Here is a 23,994-nt window from a genome sequence, read left to right on the forward strand (position 1 = left end):
CCATTGTGCATACACAGACACATGTACACACATGTACACACATGTAATATATATAACCTCACACCCCCCTCTCCCCATCACCATCTGGGTGTACTGTGGATGTGCTCAGAAAATTGTAGTAACATTTTTACTTTTTATGGTACAATCTGGGAGACACACAGGGAGTGCTTTTGCCTTACGGCAAGATCAACAGTTTAAACCCTGGCAATAACTGATGTTTTTCTATAGTGTGTGGGTTTTTTCCCCTCGGAGTGTTCCTTCTCCACCCACGCTGCACAAATATGCAGGATTACCAAAAATTGACCATAAATTGTAATGTGAGTGTGAATGGATATTGGTCTCTATATGTAGCACTGTGATAGGAAAAAAAAAAAATATATATATAAATGCAAACTCCACAGGAATTGTACAAATGTATTTATTCAACACTTTTGCATTGCTATTAGATATTTCTTGATTTGTGGAGTTGGTTAATGAGCAGGTCTTCTTTATAGTTTTGTCCTAAAAAAGGTGTGAAGTGAAGCATTTGTTCACAGCAGGACTTGTATCACAATCTCAGATCATCACAATGTTAAAAATCTTCAGCACAAACTGCAGAATTGACTGAACATGTCCAAAGTCATGCTCATAAACCTTTTTTATTTATCAAATCAAATCTCCATGTGACGAGTGTCTGGTCTCTCCATCCAGGTGGGATGGTCTCCAGCCTCCCATTCAGACTGAACTGAATAACAGGTTGGCGTGGGCGCCGTATCTTTTCTCACAAGTCAAACTGATGCAGACCTGGACAACAGCACAGAGCTAGAGTTTGTCTTTGACATGTAAGGTGTAGAAGGACCAGGGTTCTGGAACATATAAGATTCCAGGGTACTTGTTGCGTAGCACAGGGTCGTTCCACAGATAGACCACCCACACAGCCACCAGAAACGCAGTAGCAATAAAGCTGCAGAACAGAAACTGTCCATTACTGTCTGGGCTGAGCCCTTTGCAGTGTTGATAAATCACCATGGCAACCATGGCAAGGAATGTAAGGAGGAAAAGTTCGGTGATTTGTCCTTCAGTCACCAAGTACCTTGAGACAGAAAATAAGAACACATCAGAGTGACATCCTGATAGTTAACTTACGGTAATTTTATCAGCAGATAACCAAATGCACATTGTTCATTATCCTAAAGTCTTTCTTATTTGCTTTAGAGTACTACTAGTACTACTAGTGTCTATTACAACATGTTGATCATCTCATTTCAGTATCAGACCGACCAATAGTAGAGAGCACTGGGTCCCAGCAGCAGCCAGCCAGATGTGGGAATTTGTTTCCGTTGTTCAGCCTCTGTGAAGCAGCCGGTAAAGTAGATGAACAGTATGAAAAAGAAAGGAATATACCTGCAGTAGAACAGAAGATCAGTTAGGAAGGAACCATTATTCATTAGACATGATTATTACTATAATATATCCTAAGTGCACAACCATAGTCCAAAGATGATTGTCTTAGAAACCAGCAGGGAAACAACTCATCTCATATCAAAACGAATCCAACCCCCTCTGCTGGTGATTTTGTTGAAGTCGAAAAATAAGTATTTGATTATATATTGCAGTTTATGCTTAAGTACACGGCCATATAATTGGGTTCTAGAGGTGTGTATGTTTTATACTTTATAAAATAAGTGTTAGCTAATCAGTCTCTTAAGGTCGTTGGACGACAAGTATCCTTCAGTTTGATCAATCTCTGCAAGTAGCTGCAAGGTCAACAAAATACTGCTACACAACAGAAAAAAAATCCTTGTGTTGCACTTTTGTACATTTTCACTTGCACAGCATCTTTGAAGTGTATGATGACTCGTTCAGAGAGGTCGTTTATAGTGTAAGCACACTAATCCAAAAATATTAAGTTTAATTGGATATTTTTAACTTTTCATATCTTATAATATTTAATATAAAAACACACGTTGTTGGATATATGGCAGTGATATTAAAATGTATTACAATAATGAAAATTAATCTTAATAGTGGTGTATTGGCTGCCAAGTTTGCTGCATTAATTCAAAAACAGCCTGAAAATGGAACCTTGCATGACTTGAAATAGAAAATCTCCAGTCTATTCTATTATTGTGACTGAGTTTTTTGTAGGATTACTGGGTTTTTTATTCATCATTCCACAATCGGTTGTTGTGCACTCAAAACATCCTGAGAATGCCACAATGGGTTTTTAAGCACGTCTTTATCTTAAACTCCCGGAATTAACACCTGTCTCTAGTGTGTTTCATTAGATTTAACACTAATTACCTCAGGATTAACAAATGCAGTGAACGAATCCTGATAGACATAAAACACGTACCACATCAAATGTCCCAGTTTTTCATCATAATAATACAGCAGCTCAAAAGAGTCAATCTGTGAAGAAAAGTACACAATGGTTTTATTAACAATCTTAGAGCCCTACTATTACACAAAGCACAATAGGTGTTTAGAACAACAGTGCCACCCAGTGTTCAATATTTACTACTAATGCTAAATTACTAAAACGTGACCACTTTGATGATAAATCCCAGGGAGAATCTTAAAAAAAAAGACTATTATATAGTATAATATTAAAGGCTTATTTGTACATGTCCTAATTTACTTCCTTGATCTGTGGAGAAAAACACAATTCAACGCTTAATATGACACATACATATAGTTGATTGTATAAACTCAGGATCACAACTCTCTGGATTAAATAAGACAAATGTGTATGTATATTTGTTTTGTTTTTTTTGACATTGGTAAAATACTGAGTGCTTCTGACTTTAAAGTATTAATGACAGATCAGATGTCCACTGCTTCTTATCTATTTTGAAATTCACCCTCTGCCCACCACAGAGTAAAATTGTACCTATTTCAAGCCCTCCATGTAATGGCGCCATTCCCATTATTATTGGAAAACATCCAAGAAAAGAATATCTGAATGACACAGCCTGAATAATTTGAGCTAGTGTGAGAGGTGAGTCTGACAGTCCTGTTGTCCTTTGACAAGGTATTTGTTGTCACTGTTCCAGAAAAAAAGGATCAAATCCAAACCAGAGCTGTGCCTTTATTTAAGAAGAAATGAAAACATCAACACACAAAAACAAAATACTAACTGCTACCAACTGCCCTCTGCAGGGCTGTTAAGAAATGACAATGGCTACTTACTGCATGTGTGAAAATTAATCTGGCAAATCTGTGCAAAATTTTTACTCCTGAACAGTGGATGGATTTTATAGACTGTTATTGTTATTGTTGTGCCTTTTGTATATAAATTACAAGATTTATAAACCATGTGTTATATAACATTAACTTGAATGGAGACTATTCAGGTTGATGAGAAAAAGCTTTTAACACATCTATGACTTAAAATTCACATTTCAAATTAGAAGTGAATTCTTACCAGAGAAGCTGGTTTGAGGTCTTTGATGATAGGGTTCTCTCTGACCGACAGGTGAAGCTGGTAACCACTAAGAATGAGTCGATGGTTTATGGAGTCCCCCACAAGGTGGATGCTGGCGCCCATGACAAAGGTGATAATGCAGAGGTAGACCACAGACCGGGGGAATGCACTCCGACTGCGTTCAATTAGCTAAAATAATAGTAATTGATTAGAAGTCTTTTAACATTTATTAACAAAATACCAAAACCGACTTATCCCCATTTTTTAACAATAAATCACTGTAACTGCTCCATACCAGTTTTTAACAGTTAAACAGTCAGATTCGTAGAGATGCATACATTCCTTAACATGAATGTGACCTTGAGAAAACTGTCACAGCTTTGTCAGATGAATTGCCAAACCATATTCCCGGATTTTAACAAATTAGACACATTTTGATAACCTTCACATTTTTGCCTACCTTAAGCATGAGGAATGGTGTTATGACATTGTAGGCCATGTGGAAATAGTCTCCAGCACTGGGCTTGTTCAGGGGAAACCATTCCAGAGGAAGCAGGATCTAAGACATGTGTTTTAAGTCATTAATATGACTTATACCTTAAACAAAAATGAAGTAAAATACAGAAAATAAACAACGTCTGATTTTAGTTGTGTATAATAATTGTTTATATTATAAGACATTATCTTCAACATATACTTTTGGAATTGGAGGTGATAAGTTATGTCATTGTGAGTAGGTAACTGTTAAGTTAAAATCATCAAATTGGAAAGTAGCTGTTCAACTTTTGATCAAAATATTGTTACAAGTACAATGTAAATGGCCCCCTCTCTAATGAGACAGCAGCATGCTTGTCTCACTTAGTACTATAAAAAAAAGTCTAACATTATTGGACTTTCACTAGTTTTGTTTTTAATTACTGAGCTCTGTTTACTACCAAAAAGAAAGCTAAAGCTGTGGTGGGACAAATGTACCCAACGACAGTGGCCACGAACATCTACAACAAAACCTTATGTTGAAATAGAATTGAGTTTTCTTTTTAAATGAAATGTAAACTTCATTTTGTTACCATTACAATAGGCCTTCCAAAGTCCAGTATCCAGTTTTGCAGAGTCAGACAGAACCACAGGTCCAAGTGGAAGTGCTGTCTTTTCTTCTGTGGCACATGTTCCTTTAAACCACTGGGGTTGCTGTCAGAAGACAGGTGCAGTTACCGTAAGAATGTTAATGAGCTAATTAATGAGCTAATATTCTTCCTCCTGCTATCTTACATCTTCTCATTACAAATGGCCGTCCTGTAATTTATTATATATGTCAAAGTTAATGATTATTTAGATTTCAAATGTCAGCTTAAAACCCCATGGGATATTTTGTGTCTCTGTCTTGTCTGTTTAAGCCTTTGGAGGTTTTTGACCTGAGGGTTTTCAGCCACTTAAATTAAATAATTTGTCTCCAGTTGTTATTTCCATCAAGGAGATTAAACCGTTTTCCAGCTTTTTTTTCTGTCTGTCTCTGAGCACCGAGGATTTATGTGGTTGACATTTTCTGGAGATTCAGTGAGGAGCTGGATTTTTAAAAACCTTCCCACTTCTGACTCCATTTCATTACAATGATTCCCAGAAAACAACCACATGAATAAACTAGATGAGTTAAGGTCAATTACTGTGGCTGTAAATGACTCAAATGTAGCATCGACCATCGCACTAATCAGCACCAATTGTGTTGGCAGCAGCGACACTTAATCATCCTAACACTTATTTAACAACGATGTCAATGATACCATGGTGGAAATCAAAGAACTTGATGAACAGCACGCCTTCATTACGCCTTCATACCTGTTTTGTTTTATCGCGCCTGAATCGGTATTAAGGCGTTTCCGTACAGACTGCATTTCCGGTTCCGTGTCTAGTAATCAGAAGACTTCTTGCCCTTTGTATAACAACTAGTGCCAATAAGTCAAGTTCTGGTAGATTGATAAGTATTTGTTTTGTCTTCCTCTCATTTCATTTAAACTTCTTTCTGTCAGAGTGTATTTCCTGCTTCCTGCCTCTGAATCTCCGCCTCTTTACTGATCTACCAATCAGAGTGTAGCAAGGTAAACGCACAGTGACATGAATAATGGCCCACGTGATATTTTAATGTCTTAAGAAGCTGTGTCCACATAGCCAAATACATTTCCTTTGTATGTTCTCTTGGGTTCTTCATAATTCTTGACATTTGCTGAAAAAAGTTATACTTACTGCACTCATCGGTGGATAGAACTCGTTTAACAAAACCAGGGAATTAGCCATAATGATTTACAATAATTCAACAGCATCATATAGTAAACAAACTAAACACCCTTGGACTGTAACTGTGTTTTTATAGAACGTTTTAGTGGAACATATCAGAATATATTAAAAGTGCAAAAGGACCACAAACTGAGCAATTGAATAAATACAAAAAAGATATATATATAAATACATATTAATTTTTTTTATTAGTACATAAGTTATATATGTGACCCAAATGCCCCATTACACCTATCTAGTAAACCATTTGGACTAAGAGCTCTAATTGTAATGTTTTAGAACAAACAAAACCAATTAATTATTACATAGAATATAGGGATAAATAACTATGCAAATATGGTTTATATTTCAAACATATTTTGAAATCCAAATTAAAAAATAAATATTATAAAATATATTATTATACAAATTTGTACAAACTACGGATATCCAGGGAGATTTTGTCCCTTTGTAATATGCTTCAGGAACATTTTGGCTCAAGTTCCTGACGTAACCTTAGTTACAACAACTTTTTTTTTTTTTTGCAAAGATATAACTTATATGTTATGATCAGTTTTGACTATTTTGAGACAGGCAACAATCACATTTCACATTTTACTATAAATGCTGTTTTTCTTTTCTGACTCTTATTAATTAATCTTTAATCTTCTATTTTTTTCCCTCATGTTAACTCTTACCAACTTGTCTGCTCAACATTCAGGGCAACTAAATGGTTTCGTTTACATGAATTTTTCTTATGTCTTTTTAAATGACTCTTCTGAATAAACCTTATACCACACTCAGAGCAGCTAAAAGGTTTCTCTCCTGTATGTATTTTCTCATGCCTTGCTTTTTCATCTGCTCTCATAAACCTTTTACCACATTCAAAGCAACTAAATGGTTTTTCTCCTGAATGGATTTTCTCATGTCTAACTTTTTCTTCTGCTCTTGTAAAACGTTTCCCACACTCGGAGCAGCTAAATGGTTTTTCTCCTGTATGAACCTTTACATGTGACATTAGACTGTTTTTTTGAATGAATCCTTTGCCACAGACGGTGCAACTAAAGGGTTTTTCTCCAGTGTGATTTTTCTCATGTGATTTTAAATGACTCTTCTGGGTAAACTTTTTCCCACACACAGAGCAAATAAAATGTTTTTCTCCAGTATGAATTTTCATATGTGTCCTGAGAGTGCTCACTTGGATAAAACTCTTTCCACATTCTGAACAACGAAATAATTTTTCTCCTGTGTGAATTTTCTTATGCACTCTTAGAGTACTGGTCTGGATAAAGCTTTTTCCACATTCAGAGCAACTGAACGGTTTCTCTCCTGTATGAATTTTCTCATGCAATTTCAGATTGCTTTTCTGGCTAAATGTTTTGCCACACTGAGAGCAATGAAATGGTTTCTCTTTTGTTTGTTTCTCAGGGGTCCGTAGATTGTCCTTTTGAAGATGAACTCTTTCATGTTTTACTTTTTCATCAGCTCGTGTAAAACTTTTGCCACACTCCGTGCAGCTAAATGGTTTTTCCCCTGAATGTATTTTTTTATGTCTCAGGAGAGTTGACTTTCGGGCAAATTGTTTGCCACATTCAGAACATTTAAGTTTCCCAGCAATGATAGCGCTCACATCAGTAAAGAGACTTGCTTTTCTCTCTGAACTTGGTTGTTGCCCAGTCTCTTCTCTATAATCCTCACTGTCATCTGTCTCGGATGAATCTTCATTCTTATCCTCTGCACTTGATCCATCAGGTCTGTCTAAACCTAGGACATTAGCCGTTTCTGGTTCTCCAGAGTTCCCCCTGTTCTTCTTAGTCTGACTCTGAAGCTGTGTGAGGTCCTCATCAACTTCTTCACCCTTCACGACCACAGTGAAGACATCAGCCTCCTCCTGTTTGATACACAGTTCCTCCTTTTCCTCCTTAATGAGAGGGAGATTTTGCTCCTCGTGTTCCACATTATCCCTCCACTCCAACAGGTCTTTGGGAACTTCTTCTTTAACAACACACAGCGTCGGGTCTCCTGTAGGACAGGTTAGAAACTTAAACTCTAAATTTACCAGTGTTTATTTCAACAGTTTATAGCTTATAAAAAACAAAACGCTTTAAAGAAAAAATCTCCAGACTGTGAATTTTATTGGGAACATTTCTTCAACAGATTTGTATTTTTTCAAAGCAAATTCAAAAACTAAAAAGCTAATCCGTGAAGATTATATTATGTTAACTCAGAAAACAGTATTTAAATGAATATATTTGAATTATTTACAATAAAAATCAAATAAATGTGAATTACAAACAATGTTTATATAATTTCTAAGTCATCTTGGTGACGTTTACACACAACAACTTTAAAAAATAAAGGAACATGTGGTTCCTTTATTTAAAAATAAAGGAACAATTTACATAAACAGTTATGACTAATAGAAGACTTGGGAGTTGCGAATGGAACCAAGCCAAGACGGTTTAATGTTTCAATTCCGGACTGACTGGTGTGCAATAATGTCTCTATCCAGTTGTTACATGCAGTTTATGAATCGGCCAAAGCTAACGAGAACGGCCACCAAGGGCACAAGCCTAGCTAGCAAAGAGCTGCTTAGCTTTTGTTTTCGACGCAAGGGAACTGACCTGTTGTGCTCAACCTGCCACCGGGGTTTGGGTAAGCATCAGACGGCTTCCTTTGGCTGCAGATCTCCTGCTCTGGGCGTTCTCTGCTGCCCTCGTACTGATCTGTTTCATTAAACACAGCTAACATCTTTTTCACTATAAACCCAGGACAGGCGCCAGTCTTAAGGCATCAATTCTCCTTTTCTCTCCTTGCAACAGTGACAGCAGCAGCCCGCATATTTACAAACTCAGCAGCAACACACCGCACAATTCTCGCCGTTCTTCACTTACTCTTCACTAGTCGTAGCAACAACAATCGCCTGGTACAAAGTAACTAGTACAAAGGTATGCCTCTGCATCCGGACATTTCAAAATAAGAGCATAATCATAACTTGTTTCGCGAAAAAGAATATTGGTATTGTGTTATAATTGTAACACAGCCACGTGTAAATTAATTTAAAACTCGTTATGATTATCTTTATGTATTTTGACTAATTACCTGTTATTTTTACAGTAATTCTTTTTGAACGTTATGCTGAAACAATATAGTTAACTTTATCATCATATATTCTGGTTTCATCGGTTCGTCGGCAGAACTAACACATTATGCAAATAAATGTAAATTGTTTTGATGAACATTATTTCGTTTACGCGGTGGACGGGACTTCCCCAAAATGGCGAACGCGTCGACGTATCGTCGCATATCGCCTGCGTGAACGCGGTCACTGCTGATTACGTCATGCGCTGTGGGACATGCAGTGCAGCTTCTGGGATGTCTCATTACTAGAAACTACTCTAAATAGATGCATTTATGGCGTTCTGTTGCTGCAGCGCTGGCGTTGCTGCATGTGGAGACTGTGGACGAAACGGCTCCAGTCCTAACGCTCTTTGTAGATAACAACTGAGGCACAAAGTTGGGAGAAGACTACCTTGGTTTGGATGAAACTCACAGTGTTTGTGTTGACCGCAGAGGACTACGGAGACAGTAAAGCAGTCACAACGGAACGGCCACCAGTCCCAGCCAAAACACGACGTCAGACATAACCCAGCAGGTTTGTCCCTGTTTACAATATTCTGAAATAAACAGCAACATTTTACTGAGGCTTATTTGCTAAGCTAATGCCTGTATGATACCTTCGAGTGCTTTGCGTTGTGCCTAGCTGTTTGTAGAAAGATTGTTTTTCTGGTATGTAACCGATAGCACCAGTTGTTGTGCCTTTTTTGTGAGGTTTTTTTTGCAGGTCGTATTGTCAACAATTATAACAGCAATGTGTTTACTCATAATGATACTGAAAACACACACACGTTTTTTCCTACCATCACTGGTAATTCCGTGTATGCCTTCTTTCTTTTGTTTTCTGTGATTAGCAGCTGCTGGTGATTAAAAAAAAAGAAAGAAAGAAAGAAACTTCTTTACGGATGGAGTGGAGTGGGTGTGTGCACCAGGAGGAGCCAAAACACCCTCATGTTAAAGATGAAGAGGAGGAAGTGTGCATCAAACACAAGGATACAGATATAATTGCTGTGATTATAAAATCTGAAGAAGATGAAGAGTGCCCTGAGTCCATACAGTTCCATTATCAGAGCCAAAAAGAGAAGAACTTGGAAGGTTTTGGAGCAACAGAACCAGCTTGGAACTCAGGTCCAGACAGACATGTGGCTCTACATGCTGAGAAAATGAGTTAAATCGTCCAAGATGACAGTCAAATCTAATTGCCTTTTTTTTTCTGTACAGATGATCAGCTGCTGTTGGGGTTTAAAGAGAAGGTTCCCTCTAAGAAGCAAGAAAGGAGAGCTCGTATGGATGAGGGGACGCCAGAGTGCCCACAAATCAAAGAGGAAGAAGAGGAACTCTGCATCAAACAGAAAGAGGGTTATATTATCGCTGTTACTGTGAGGAGCGATGAAGATGAAGAGAATTCTGAAGAGTCTTCAGTGTCTCCTTTTCACAGTAGTATTCGGAGGAATAGAGACAACGGTGGAAAACTAGAACAGACAAGGAACTCGCGCCCAGAGCAACATTTAGATCCTGGTGCTGCAGACAAGACTGCAGCCTCATCTGAAACTGAAGACAGTGAGGATGATTGGAAGGAGAGCTGTAAACCAACAAGTTTAAAAAGAGTGAAAAACAAAACTGTTACCACTGACGTAAGGGTGAACACCAGTGAGAACCTGAGCTGTCCTGAATGTGGTAAAACCTTTGCTTACAAATCACTTCTGCTGATACACGAGAACACTCACTTGGCAGTGAAACCATATAGTTGCTCTGAATGTGGAAAACGATTCACACAAAAGGGCAAGCTAAAAATACACAAGATAACTCATACAGGAGAGAAACCATTTCTTTGTTCTGAGTGTGGGAAACGGTTTACTCAAAAGAGCAGTCTAAAGATTCACATGAGATTACATACAGGTGAAAAACCATTTAGTTGCTGTGATTGTGGCAAGAGATTTAATGAAAAGAGCAGTCTGAAAATCCATAAAAGAATTCATACAGGAGAAAAACCATTTAGTTGCACTGAGTGCGAGAAAATATTTAGACGCAGGGATGAACTGGTGATACATCTGAGAATTCATACTGGAGAGAAGTCCTTTAGTTGTTCTGTGTGTGGAAAAAAATTTCGTCAAAAGAGCACTTTGAAAATGCATGAGGCAACGCATACCGGAGAGAAACCCTTTAGTTGCTCTGAATGTGGTAAAAGCTTTATGTATAAAAGCAGTCTTAAGATTCATGAAAAGCTTCATTCAGGAGAGAAACCATTTAGTTGCTCTGAATGTGGTATAAAATTTACTAAAAATAGTAGTCTGAAGATGCATATGAAACTTCATACTGGGGAGAAACCATTTAGTTGTTCTGAGTGTGGAAAAAGTTTCAGACGAAAGGATGAAATAGTGAAGCATGTCAGAGTTCATACAGGAGAAAAACCTTTTAGTTGCTCTGTTTGCTGTAAGAAATTTACACAAAAGGCCAGTCTTTGGAAACATGAGAAAATTCATGCATAAGAGAAACCATATCGTATAAATGCTACACGTACGTTACTTAAGAAATAATTAAAATAGTTCTGCTGGCAAAATCTTTTGCATTTTATTTAATTTATATTTGCCAAAACTGTATTCATAAATCATGCACATTGATAATGTGCGTGATGTCCAAATGAGCCTAGTGCTTCAAGCTCTTTTGTTTTCATGTTCAATTATAAATCTTGGTGTTGCTCTTGAAAAAAAAACAAGCATTGCAGACCCTCGCTTCAATGCTATTTCTATTTATTTAAATAAATAAGTAAATACTATACATTTACTTTGTAAGAGAACATACATACTTTGGTTGAGATTTGTATAAGGAAACTGATGTGCTTCCTTTTTAACCTCATTAAAGATCAATAAAGAATCCACTTGTGTGGGTGTCATCCAGACTGCTGAGACATAAAATGTTAAATGTGTAAATAATTTAAAAATACATTAATACATAAAAAAGTTTTTGTTTTATTATTTTGTTTTTATTCTACATTTTGAAAAAAATAATGTTAAAATTGTGGCCCGGAAAATGCGGTTTAAGTCATCCAAACGATAGGTAGCGCTGTAGCAAAATCCCGAGTCGCGAAAAGCTGTTTCCGGCGCTGCTGCTGCTCCCTTCACTGGCTGCGGTAGACTTTTTGCGTGGGTGAAAGTGTGAGCACCTTCGCTTAAAACGTTGTATTTTAGAGTCGAACCAAGAAGGCTCATATGACGGCACCTCTAACCGGGCGGCTGACGTGGGAGGGACCCCGACTGGGCCTGTGTTTGAAGACCTCGTGAAGCGGTCCCAGTGGGAGACCTGTCACCAGAGGATGCGGCTCTGTGCCAAGCTGAAACCTTGAGCCAGCAGGTAAGTGTATGTCCATTGAAGCGGACCAAAGGCCAGTAACTCACTTTATGTTTGTTATATAAGTCGTCTTCGTTGTCTGTCACTGCAATTATTGACAATCCATAAGAGATAGATAATTGACGTTTCACCAGGCTGCGAGCAAACGTGGAAAAACAAAACATTAAAGAATTGTTCTACTGGTTTTTGCCTAACTCATCTGTGAAATCCGAACGATTTGGGGCAATAGTGTCAACTCTGGCAGAAAGATGAAGTTACCGTAAATTGGAAGGCATTGTGAAAAAGAGCGGAATCCTAAAATTCTTAAAGAAAACACCAAGCAGTGCGCTGAGAATCTGGACCGAACATTTTGGAATTACTCAGTCAACCTCCCGATCTCATCGATCTTATGGATGGAATGGAAGAAAACTGATTTTTTGCTACATATGATTGTTCTAAAGTCCGATGTTCGGACGAAGAAATTAGTGAATTTTTCTGGAGGCTGTTTTTATTTAAAAAAAGAAAGCTGTCTCATTTCATTTTCTTAAAAAAAATAAAAATTATAATGTCTACAGGTTTTGTTGTTTTGTTTTTTTACTTTTTAAATCTCTATCACAAACAATTTACTTTTACAATACGTCATAGCCATTGGTTTTGTTTCCTGTGTGGGTGGAACTGAGGTACACTGTTGTCCTACTCTCTTCATTAAAGTTTTTGGTGCTGAACCAGGCATTGAATTTGTTTTGTCTGTTTCATATTTTTGCAGCTCAAACTGTCCTACGCTTTCCAACCAAGTAATACCAAAGTAGTGCAGTTGGGGGCGCCCTCGTTCATCAGCGTCTGGCAACACTTTTGTGAAGATGGAGGTGAAGAAGGAGGCTCGTTTTTTTTCTCTCAAGAAATATTTTAAAACAATGAAAAATACTAATTCCTTGCTTAGGCATTTAAATGGAAAAATCAAGCGCACAGCAAACAGTTCAAGCTTAAGTTGCTGCATCGCATAATACACAATGTCCAAATTATTTCAGTTGAATGAAGACATCGGTGAAGTGAATCACACATCTAGCCACCCATTCTTTACAGTACTCTTTATTTTTTGCTCTTTACAATTAATATGAATTTTATTTTAATATAGGAAAAGCCTTTCCTGAAGTCTGTCAGTACAGAGATGGGGGTTAATCATCTGAGAACAGTTAAAGGTAAAGATGTTACTTTACTATCTGCTATGTGTGAATATAAGTTAGAATTAATTTGTGGTTCAGGAAAATTGAAACATGCAAATACTGCAGGTCACTTTAAGTAACACCTCATTTACCGGAAAGCAGGAGAAAATAAAACTGTCTGTAAGCATGTTCCTGCTTGGTGTCTTCACAGATGACCAGCAGCTGCCAGTCATCAAAGAAGAGCTTTCCCCTGTCCACCAGGATTGGAGACTCACTGTGAACAATGAAGAGACTGAGCATCCTCATGTTAAGGTTGAAGAGGAGGAATTTGCCATCAAACAGGAGGAGACTGATATCATTGCTGTCATAGTGAAAGGTGAAGATGATGAAGAGATACCAGACTTCTTGCAGCTTGATCACGAGAAAGACACTGAGGACAACAGAGATGACTATGGAGCGGCAGAAACAGCTACATACTCAGGTCACTTCAGACCTGACGCTGAGGAACGGACAGGAGTCTCATCTGAGACTGAAGACAGTGAAGATGAGTTGGCGTCCAACAGTGGACCACCAAGTTTAAGGATAGTACAAAATAAAACACTGTCCAGTGATGTGGATGGTAAAGGTAGCAAGAAACTTAGCTGCTCTGAATGTGGTAAAGGCTTTGCCTATAAGTCACTTCTACTGATACATGAGAAAGTTCACATTGGAGAAAAATCCTTTAGTTGTGAGAAGTGTGGGAAAGGATTCATCCTCAAGAGCTCTTTAAGGAAACATGAGAGAATTCATACAGGGGAGAAACCATTCTGTTGCTCTGAGTGTGGCAAAAGATATACCGATAAGAGCACGCTAAAGACACACCAGACAATTCATACAGGAGAAAAACCATTTTGTTGCTCCCAGTGTGGAAACAGCTTCATTACAAAGAGCAATTTAAAGATACACGAGAAGCTTCATACAGGAGAAAAACCATTTAGTTGCTCTGAATGTGGTAAAAGATTTTCCCAAAAGTGTGACTTAAGTAGACATGAACGAATTCATACTGGAGAGAAACCTTTTTCCTGCTCCGAATGTGGCAAAAGATACACTGAAAAAGGGTCCCTAAAGGTACACAAAAGAACTCATACAGGAGAGAAACCCTATAGTTGCTCCAAGTGTGGTAAAAGGTTATCTAGAAGGAGTGATCTAAAGATACACGAGAAGCTTCACACAGGAGAGAAACCATTTGTTTGTTCTGAATGTGGAAAAAGATTTATCCAAAAGAGTGATCTTCGAAGACATGAGAAAATTCATACAGGAGAGAAACCATTTAGTTGTTACAAATGTGGGAAAAGGTTTATCGAAAAGTGCAACCTAAAGACACACGAGAAAAAACATGAACAGAATCCTTTTCACTGCTTTGCATGTGGTAAAATGTTTAGACAAAAGAATGATTTGGTGATGCACGAGGTCACACACATTGGAAAGTAAGCTTTTGTTGGCATTGTAACCAAATTAAAGGCCATTGTGGTTACAACTAAGTGTATTTGTATAGGAGTAAAAATGGCAAATGTCATGGGGAGAGAAAATTAAGAAAACAAAGTAGTTGGAGCAGGCACTCCATACTGTTTACACTCTAGTGTTGTGCAAACATGCATTCTGACTGAAAGCATGTCTTTTCATGCTGGATTTATGTTACTGTGTATTTAAGAACATTGAGGTTTGTGGGGCTAAATGTGAAAACATTCTGAATCTGTCTCCAAACATTTTGACTTACCCTTGAACATGTCATGTCCCCTGCTCATGTCCAAGTGATCACTGGGATTCAAAAGGCTAATGGGAACATTCTGATTGGCCAACTCTGTTTTCCTTACCTGAACTTGGTTAACAAACATTTCAAATTCCCGTTTGCCGGATTGACATTTCTCTATACATCTGACTCTGAATAATGCTAAATTATTCAGCGAGACATTTCCCTGTACTGCTGAGTCAAATATTGTTTTACATTGGTTATTCTTATAGCAACACAACAGAATATGCGTATGTGAGGGTATTTATGAGTATATGTTTGTGTTTAATTCTGATTTATGCTGGTCAGATATTTGATCGTAATTGGTGATGCTATCATCAATTAATATACAGTAATTGTAATTTATATATTGTATATTGTAAATAATCTTACATTTTACCACTGTCCTGGTATTGTTCATAAGAGTGAACTCTGGTTTTCCTGGAAAACAACCCATTGGAAAACAACACTTTAAGGCAACTTTTGAATCCTTACTTAATATTACTTTCTGACGTACCTATTTAAAATGCACATAGATTTTATATAGGTACTTAACTGCTTTAATTAATGTAACATAAGCAGCCAGAGGTAATGAGAACTATACTTGAAAATGTATTTTTCAACACACCTTTGAAATGTTGCAAATGTGGTTGCAGCATTATTCAATTTTAATAAATTAATTTGTTCTAGATTTTTTTCCTCTCTTTTAACATAAACACTTTGCCAGAAAATGAAACTCATTTTTAAAGCTTGGTCCCGGTGAAACATGTATTAAATATCATCTAACAAAGCAGCATTTTTATTTATAACAAATTAATTGTTAAAAACTTGTTTTACTGTAAGAGCAGGCTGTTAAAAAAGTATGTCTCTGTAAATTTTCAATGTGGAGAAAAACATTTATTTCATATATTTGAATGGTACAGTGTAATCACAGTTTCACCAACAACTGAATAAAGCTGAATTATTTACATTTCATCTGCTTCATTTACAGTAGTCTGTCTCCCCGTGTGTTGATTGACAAGTAGCAGGAAGCAGCAGAAAAAGAAGAAGAGTAAGAAAAGCAACACCCCAGAGGAGCACCACCTACAGGACAAACCAGGGATTGAGACCAGAACAAGGGAAAGTGCAAGTACATTAAAAAGTTGAAAACTGTAAAGACATGTTTCTTTTCTTGTGAAAAAACAAAATAGCATTATTTTTTAAACAAGAGTCACAGGCCTCATCACTTTATCAGTTGCTATACAAGGTTCAGATAAAGGGCATTGCTTAATGAAAAAAATACAGCTACTTTAAAATATGAACATTGTTAACAAGTGTGCCTGCTGTTTTACAATTTACAGTTATTTGAAGTTGTACCTACATCACTTTTACAGTATGTGCTTCAAAATATGACTAAATTCAAGCAGAAAAATGTCCAAATGGACCCCATGTGAGATCAACTGAAAATTATACGTCACAATGTGAGCTATGTTCGCACCTGAAATACTAGGTGGATCATGTGCCATAAAACTGTACCATTTTTTAAAAATTTTATTAAGTATGAAGATATTTGTATTAAGTATGAATATTTAACTAAAAAGCACAACCACTAAATGTACATACAAATACTGGCTGTGTGGTGTTGTTGAAGTCATTCCTTTCATCTGTCTGATGATCAATACTGCTGCATTGGCAGAACTAATGTATTTACATAAGGTTTGAAATAAATAGTTATTTTCAAGGACCACTTACATCACGCGGTTAAGGCATCAACCGCTTCTACATGTGAATGATTAATTAAAAGTAAACGGTACGCTGCGCTCTGTAGGCGTTAAACGGTTCCATCACACTGAGTGTAGCATTGATTGTGTAGCATTGAACAGCCACAGTGTCTGAGTGTCTCAGATCAGCAAATACATTATTCTTCATTAGTCACAGAAATTTAACAGCCACTCCTTGTTCATTTTTAGAGCTACAGTTTCATCTACAAATCCGTCCACCTGCCTGAATTTCTGAGCATTCTTAGCTTAGCAAAAAATGTTGCACTAAGCAGTGGCCACTATTTTTTTTACATTTGAAGTGAACACGTTTGTTGTTTGTTTTTACTTTTGCTTAAATTGTTTCTTTACATGAGATTTTTCATGTAATTTCATATACTTTCTCTGAGTAAATCTTTTACCACACTGTTGGCAACTAAATGGTTTCTCTCCCGTGTGGTTTCTAATGTGAATCACCAAATTATCCTTTCTTCTAAAACCTTTGCCACACTGTTGGCAACTAAATGGTTTCTCTCCTGTATGAATTCTTTCATGTGACGTCAGACTTATTTTATGGGCAAATGTTTTGCCACATACAGAGCAACTGTACGGTTTCTCTCCCGTGTGGATTTTCTCATGTGACTTCAATGATTTCTTCTGAGTGAATCTTTTCCCACATTCAGAACAACAGAATGGTTTCTCCCCTGTATGATGCCTTACATGTACTACAAGTCTATCCTTTCTTCTAAATGTTTTGCCACACTCTGAGCAACAGAATGGTTTTTCTCCTGTATGAATTCTCTCATGTGTCTTTAAGGTTATTTTTTGGGTAAAACTTTTCCCACACACAGAGCAGCTGAATGGTTTCTTTTCAGAGTGAATTTTCTTATGTGAGTGAAGATATTTCTTCTGGGAAAATCTCTTTCCACACACAGCACAACTAAATGGTTTTTGTCCTGAGTGAGTACTTTGATGTCTTAGCAAAAGTAACTTGTTTACAAATTGTTTGTCACATTCATGGCAGCTATATCTCTCAGATAAGTCATCTCTGAGTGAACTGCCATTATTCTTTGAAGTCTCCAAACTTGCTGATTCACAAGGTTCTTCCGTGTAATCCTCACTGTCTTCAGTTTCATACGAGTTTTCATTCTCGTCTTCAATTTCTGATTCTAATTGTTCATGTTGACCCAAGTGCCCTTCCTCCTCCTCCTCTTCTTCTTCACTCTTCACAGCCACAGCAATTATATCGTCCTTTTCCACTTGAACACTTATTTCCTTCTCCTCCTCTTTGATTTGGGGGAACACTGGCTCCTTCTGCTCCTTAATAGGTCTCCACATCCTCGGCTCCATAGGAACATCTTCTTTAGTAACCGTTGTTGCCATGTCATCTGCATATGAGAGCAGAGAGACTTTAATAATATGGTTATTTTTAGTATTAATGAGCTTACTTAACAACAAAAACAATTTATAAATTTAACCAATATTAACTTTAGACACTGTGTTGTCACCTATGTAATAGCTCATTTTCTGTTTTATCCACAGCAGTTTGAGACCTTTTACATTTCCCTCTATCATCTTGTAAATTACCTGTTTCTGTTTCTTCCTGTCCAATGCACAGCTCCTCTTCTTCCTCCTTCATATGGGAATCCTTTAGTTCCCGCTGGTCCACCCTGGCACCCCTCTTCATTTGCTCAAATGGAAGCTTTCCTAAATAATATAAAACTGTCGGTTGTTGACAGAAGAGATTGGAGATGTTCAAAGCAGAACTCTGTAAATAATAACAAAAGCAAATCTGCGAACTGTAAATCTTGTGGACCATGTCCTAACATAATTTTTAATAATTGAAGTCTCTAAATAACAGCGTATCCAGAGAAACCCTCAAGAGATGTTTTCCCCCAGGAATGTAGTAATAATATAGTGACAAAAACAGACAAAAACAACTCACCGGTTCGCTTTGATATCCTCGTATCGAAAAAACTATTCTGTATACGTCCAGCTTTTGCCCGGATCAATATGGCGACAACGTATACGCGTCAATTCAATTTACCAAAGCCCGTGGCGCAGCTACTATTAGCTTAGCTAAGCTGTATAGGCTAACTGTGTGTTGTCTTTTGAAAGAGGGTTAGGTAAGCACAGATTGACCAAATATTTGCAGCCTGACATCGGGCTTCAGCTCAGGCAGCCACAGCTGACTTTCGTTACCGTTTGTTGTCGTGCTAAAATCTAGTTTTCTATAAAACGAGCATCTCTTTCGCTGTTAGCCAATGGGTGAACAGTGACAACATCCGTGCCGAGAATGTAGCTGTAGCAGAAGTCATCAAGAGTAGCACCTGTCCGTTTTAACAACGCCACCCAGCTACGTCTGCTATGTCGTCTGTTTTACAAAGTAATTGCGGCGCCACCCAGCTACATGTCGTCTGTTTTACAAAGTAATTGCGCACCTTTCACGACGTAGCAGAAATCTCTCTGGTGGATGCGCGTAGGAACGTACGTAAGTTCTTCGTTCCACACACACACACACTAATTATTATTATTATTATGTACGTCATCACGAGCCTGGTATCGCGCGATTTCTTCTTCTTCTTTTTTGCGAAGCGTCATGCTACGTTTCCCGGATATTGTAGTTTTTGTTATTGCATTTGTTTCGGTTTTCTTGTGGTTGTTGCTAGCACCCCCTTTTTTAATGAGTTAGTTTAATTAATTATGTTCATATTATATATTACCGTTATGTAAAGTTGGAATATGAGAGTTGTATTTGTGTTTGGCAATTTAAATGCTCCAAGGGTCCAAAGGGTATTCCAGTGTGTAAAAATATAAACATATGTTGCAGTCCTTAAGAGGTACAATACTCTGTGGAGGAAGTACAATCTGTAACGTATTATTAAGTTGAGGGACCTGTGGTGGATTGAGGTAGCCCTCCATCCTTCTGCCGTCCAACGCACAAAGATAACAGTTTTCATATGACATATAATAAAGCATGGTTGTTTTATGTACTTCTTAGAAACTATTGATAAAGCCAGATGAGGATAATAATTTAAAACAACAAACAGGCGTTGTTACTTGTTACTCGTAAAAATGTTTCTTATTCTTCAAATTGTAATGTAATGTAAGCACGTAAGATAATTGATGTCATCCACCAAATGCGTCACAAAATGATTATAGCAAATCGATTCTTATATTAAGAATATTGTATTTAAAGTTAAAGTAAGCTGTGGATGTTTAGTTATAGGTCACTTCAAGGTAAATTCTGTTACCATTGGAAATCCTACTATAATGTGCCAAAAAGTTTTTCTTTTCTTTACAAAGTGTTTCATGGACAAACCCCAGAAGGGGTCAAGAATATAATAAACTGCTGAATGCAAAAAATGGGGACATTTTATTATCTGTGAAGGTTCACAGCAGTCGATGTCAACAATTGGTAAGGAAGATTGTATAAGCCAGTGTTATATTTTAATGTGTTGGTTCTTTACGATTGATCTGTCCAGCTCAAAATAGCACCATAAAAAGGCAGCTGTACAAGAGCATTGTGTTCTGTATGAAAACCAACCTGTGCTGTACCTTAGCACCTACTGCTGATTTTACTTTTTTTTTTAACAGTTTATTTCAAATGTAACATTATTCACCATAAGTAACCTTTGCAGTTGTGTTGGACTGTCACTGTAAAACAATCAATTTTTAGCAATGTCATCTAAAGTGTAATTTCCATGTATAAGTTATAATTAATTCACCTCTAATCCTTTGATAACTACAACTCTTGAGAAATCATTATCTTGAGTAATTACCCATCTGAAACAGCTGCTTAAGATTTCAATGTAGGGTGTAAGCTTAGAAGTAGCTCAACTAATGCACCAAGTAAATATGGAAAAAGGCTGTCAAACATTTGGTTTGTCCTATGTGTGGATTCTTTCGTGTTTCTTAAGATCACTTTTTTGAATAAATCTTTTCCCACATACTGAGCAACTAAAGGGTTTTTCTCCTGTATGAATTTTTTCATGGGATTTCAGATTTCCCTTTTGGTTAAATTTCTTTCCACAGACAGAGCAACTAAATCGTTTTTCTCCAGAGTGAAGTCTCTCGTGAATCTTTAGGTTCCCCTTAGCAGTAAATCTCTTGTCACACAAAGAACAACTAAATGGTTTTTCTCCTGTGTGACTGTTTTCATGATAAATCAAATTAAGCTTATGGGTAAATCTTTTTCCACACCTTGTGCAACTATAAGGTTTTTCTCCTGTGTGTATTTTCTCATGCAACATTAAAACTGCCTTGTGAGTAAACCTTTTTCCACACTCAGAGCAGATAAATGGTTTCTCTCCTGTATGAATTCGCTCATGTTTCTTTAAGTCGCCTTTTTGGGTAAATCTTTTCCCACAATCAGAGCACTCAAAATGTTTCTCTCCTGTATGAATTTTTTCATGCAATGTTAGATTTGCTCTGTGGGTAAATCTTTTCCCACACACAGTGCAACAAAATGGTTTCTCTCCTGTGTGAGTTCTCTCATGTGACTTCAGAGTTATTTTTTGAGTGAATTTTTTCCCACAATGAGAACAACTGAATGGTTTCTCTCCTGTGTGAATTCTCTCATGTGATGTTAGGCTAATCTTTCTGGTAAATCTTTTACCACACACAGTACAACTGAATGGTTTTTCTCCTGTGTGAGTTTTTTCATGAGACTTAAGATTTGACTTTTGGATAAACCTTTTCAAACACACAGCACAACTAAATGGCTTTTCACCAGAATGAATTTTTACATGTTTGTCTAGTTCACTTCTTTGGCTAAAACTTTTACCACACTCAGGGCAACAACATAATTTCACCCCTAGATGAGTCTTTTCATGTAACAACAAAACTGACTTGTGAGCAAATCCTTCAGTATAATCAGAGAAGCCACAGTTGTCTCCGGTATTAACTATAATGTCAGCGGAAACAGTTTGATTTTTCATTGTTGATGGTCCATATGTGTCCTGCCAATCATGGTCACTGTCTTCAATCTCAGATGGGTTTTTGCTGTCTTCAGTCTCAGATGAGATTTCATAATCATCCTCAGTAATAGGCTCTAGTAGTCCATCTGGACCTGAATTCTTAGCTGCTTTTGGTCCACCAGCGCCCTCTCTGTCCTCCCCTGTGTGACTTAGATAATGCTGCGAAGACTCAGGTTCCTCTTCATATTCTTCAGTCTTCACAGTCACAGCAATGACGTCATCCTCCTCCTGTTTGATAGACACTTCCTCCTCCTCGTCCTCCTCTTTGATATAGGTGCAGTCCAGCTCCTCTTGGTCCCCATTGGGACTCCAGTCCACCTGTTCAGAGGAAACCTCTTGTTTGACCATCATCAGATGTTGTTTGTCTGCAGAAGTGAGTAAAAAGACAATTATGATGTTCATGTTATATACACGTTATGTAAATTTAGGCTATCAGCACTGTATTTATGGTTGGCAATTTAAATGCTCCAAATTTCAGTGTAAAAATATATATATTTATAAATATATATATTTATACCTGTCACCAACCCTATCAATATATGTTTGGTCACAGGTCTGCTGTTTTTAGGAGGTATAATACCCTATGAAATAAAGTATTGAACGCCATAATACTCTGAATTACAGTGTATGATACCAGTCTCTGCTGCTGAATGAATCCCAGTCCTTCTTCATTATATGTTCTGACAGCAAGTAACTACTGCAGGCGATCACTTGATCTATGCCGAAGATTATTGTTTTGTTTTTTATAGAGGTGGCATAATTGTTGAAAGCTGTTGGGATTCTCGTTTAACCTCAAAACAAAAACAGAAACATCAGTCAAACCTGGGACAAGTTGAAGCTTATGAACTGCACTGACCCATTGGTGTACTGTTGTCAGGAACTGATGAAGTTAAATATAAATGTCTTCCACTTAATACTGAGGAATCCTCCTACAAAAGACAAAACATGTACATTCTAAGTATGTTATTGTGTACATTATAGACAAATGAAAGCGTAATAGAACTGAATAAACTATAATCATTTCTGCTTTAGTGTTGTTGTTGTTTGTTTGTTTTTATTAAAAGTATTGCTTTGTTTATAAACGTGTTCTTGCCATGCCCTGACCAATATGGCCACGGAGTTGTCGCCATATTGTCACATATGTATGTTTATGAAATCATCTAGCAGTGGCTAAGGGCCGTAGCTTAACTAGCACATAGCGTTACAGCTAGCGGCAGTTGTATGTAGCGGCTCCACTGACTACGGACTGACCCGCTGCTTGCAGACTGACGTCGGGCTTCAGCTCGACATCGAGCAGCGACCTCCTGCAGCAGACTTGTTCTTATAATCGCTCCACTCTGACTTCTTATCCACGGGCTTCCCAACCATGGAGAGCACCTTAGGCCGCTCGGTAGTGACTTCAGTCGTAGTCGTACAACGTTATTACCTGCGGCAGGAACTCTTCAGCGACATCACTAATCGGATAATGTAGCGACACCTACCGCACCCTATTGCCGCAGAGTTAACGACTTTTGCGCTCATTAGTTACCTCCTGCAGTTTAGAACAAAGGCAGCTTGCGGCCAGTCTAAATTTAGCGTCAATAGTGCTCATGCTGAACATCCTAACATTTCAAAATAAGAGCAGTTTCTTGACGGAAATGTCCTTATTTTGTCTCATCTCTTAGCGCTTATTTTTAAGCACTCCAAATACACCTCACCGTATGTGTACTCTTAGGATCTCACTTACAAGAACGGCGTTCATCTTTATCATCAATTCCTGTCTTACCCATGAATTCAAAATTGTTAATAGATGTGCTTGACCTATATTGTTGCTCAATTTTTACAAAGGATGAAATTATTGTCCCAGAAAGAAGATAAAGATGTAGAAAGGCATTTAAAGTTGCTCATGTGTTTTCAGTCTACTTTGTTGAATGAATATTCTACCACATTCAATGCAACTGTATGGTTTCTCACCAGTATGAACTTTCTCATGTATGTTTAGATTGCTTTTTGTTGTAAATGTCTTACCACATTTAGAGCAACTGTAGGGTTTTTCCCCTGTATGAATTCTCTCATGTATCTTTAATGTGCTCTTTTCAGTATATGTTTGACCGCATTCATAACAACTAAAGGGTTTTTCCCTTGTATGTATTCTCTTATGTTTCCTCAAGTCACTTTTTTGGATAAATCCTTTGCCACATTCAGGGCAACTTAATGGCTTTTCTCCCGTATGAATTCTTTCATGTACTTT

The 23,994-nt window shown here is 37.4% G+C and overlaps 4 protein-coding genes across 9 annotated transcripts; 2 read left to right on the forward strand and 2 right to left on the reverse strand.

The window, feature by feature from the left end:
- Positions 1-398: 398 nt before the first annotated feature.
- Positions 399-5,736, reverse strand: LOC103398482 (CLN6 transmembrane ER protein). The gene is made up of 7 exons (XM_008337129.3): positions 5,240-5,736; positions 4,474-4,594; positions 3,867-3,965; positions 3,407-3,595; positions 2,336-2,391; positions 1,261-1,383; positions 399-1,072 (listed from the first exon to the last, which is right to left on the reverse strand). Exons 1-7 carry the CDS (start codon positions 5,293-5,295, stop codon positions 802-804), a joined length of 915 nt encoding a protein of 304 aa, XP_008335351.1. The 5' UTR covers positions 5,296-5,736; the 3' UTR covers positions 399-801.
- Positions 5,737-5,860: 124 nt separating this feature from the next.
- Positions 5,861-23,641, reverse strand: LOC103398484 (gastrula zinc finger protein XlCGF8.2DB-like). 6 transcript variants are annotated; one of them, XM_008337133.3, is made up of 3 exons: positions 19,227-19,313; positions 18,373-18,507; positions 15,925-18,173 (listed from the first exon to the last, which is right to left on the reverse strand). In XM_008337133.3, exons 2-3 carry the CDS (start codon positions 18,470-18,472, stop codon positions 17,131-17,133), a joined length of 1,143 nt encoding a protein of 380 aa, XP_008335355.1. In that variant the 5' UTR covers positions 18,473-18,507; positions 19,227-19,313; the 3' UTR covers positions 15,925-17,130. The 6 variants fall into 6 exon arrangements, 5 of the variants coding, with proteins under 5 accessions (XP_008335354.1, XP_008335355.1, XP_016886211.1 ...); XM_017030722.2 differs by having other exon boundaries at positions 18,373-18,492; positions 19,227-19,312; XM_017030721.2 differs by lacking the exon at positions 19,227-19,313 and adding an exon at positions 18,731-19,174 and having other exon boundaries at positions 18,373-18,492.
- On the forward strand, positions 9,012-12,971 carry LOC103398486 (zinc finger protein OZF-like). Its single transcript, XM_008337135.3, has 4 exons — positions 9,012-9,329; positions 9,646-9,919; positions 10,013-12,142; positions 12,885-12,971. Exons 2-3 carry the CDS (start codon positions 9,697-9,699, stop codon positions 11,278-11,280), a joined length of 1,491 nt encoding a protein of 496 aa, XP_008335357.1. The 5' UTR covers positions 9,012-9,329; positions 9,646-9,696; the 3' UTR covers positions 11,281-12,142; positions 12,885-12,971.
- LOC103398485 (oocyte zinc finger protein XlCOF6.1-like) lies at positions 12,103-15,736 on the forward strand. Its single transcript, XM_008337134.3, has 4 exons — positions 12,103-12,142; positions 12,885-12,984; positions 13,254-13,317; positions 13,493-15,736. Exons 2-4 carry the CDS (start codon positions 12,979-12,981, stop codon positions 14,749-14,751), a joined length of 1,329 nt encoding a protein of 442 aa, XP_008335356.1. The 5' UTR covers positions 12,103-12,142; positions 12,885-12,978; the 3' UTR covers positions 14,752-15,736.
- Positions 23,642-23,994: the final 353 nt, after the last annotated feature.

The sequence above is a fragment of the Cynoglossus semilaevis genome, unplaced genomic scaffold, assembly GCF_000523025.1.
Source record: "Cynoglossus semilaevis isolate Cse_v1.0 unplaced genomic scaffold, Cse_v1.0 scaffold1699, whole genome shotgun sequence".
Classification (NCBI taxonomy): domain Eukaryota; kingdom Metazoa; phylum Chordata; class Actinopteri; order Pleuronectiformes; family Cynoglossidae; genus Cynoglossus; species Cynoglossus semilaevis.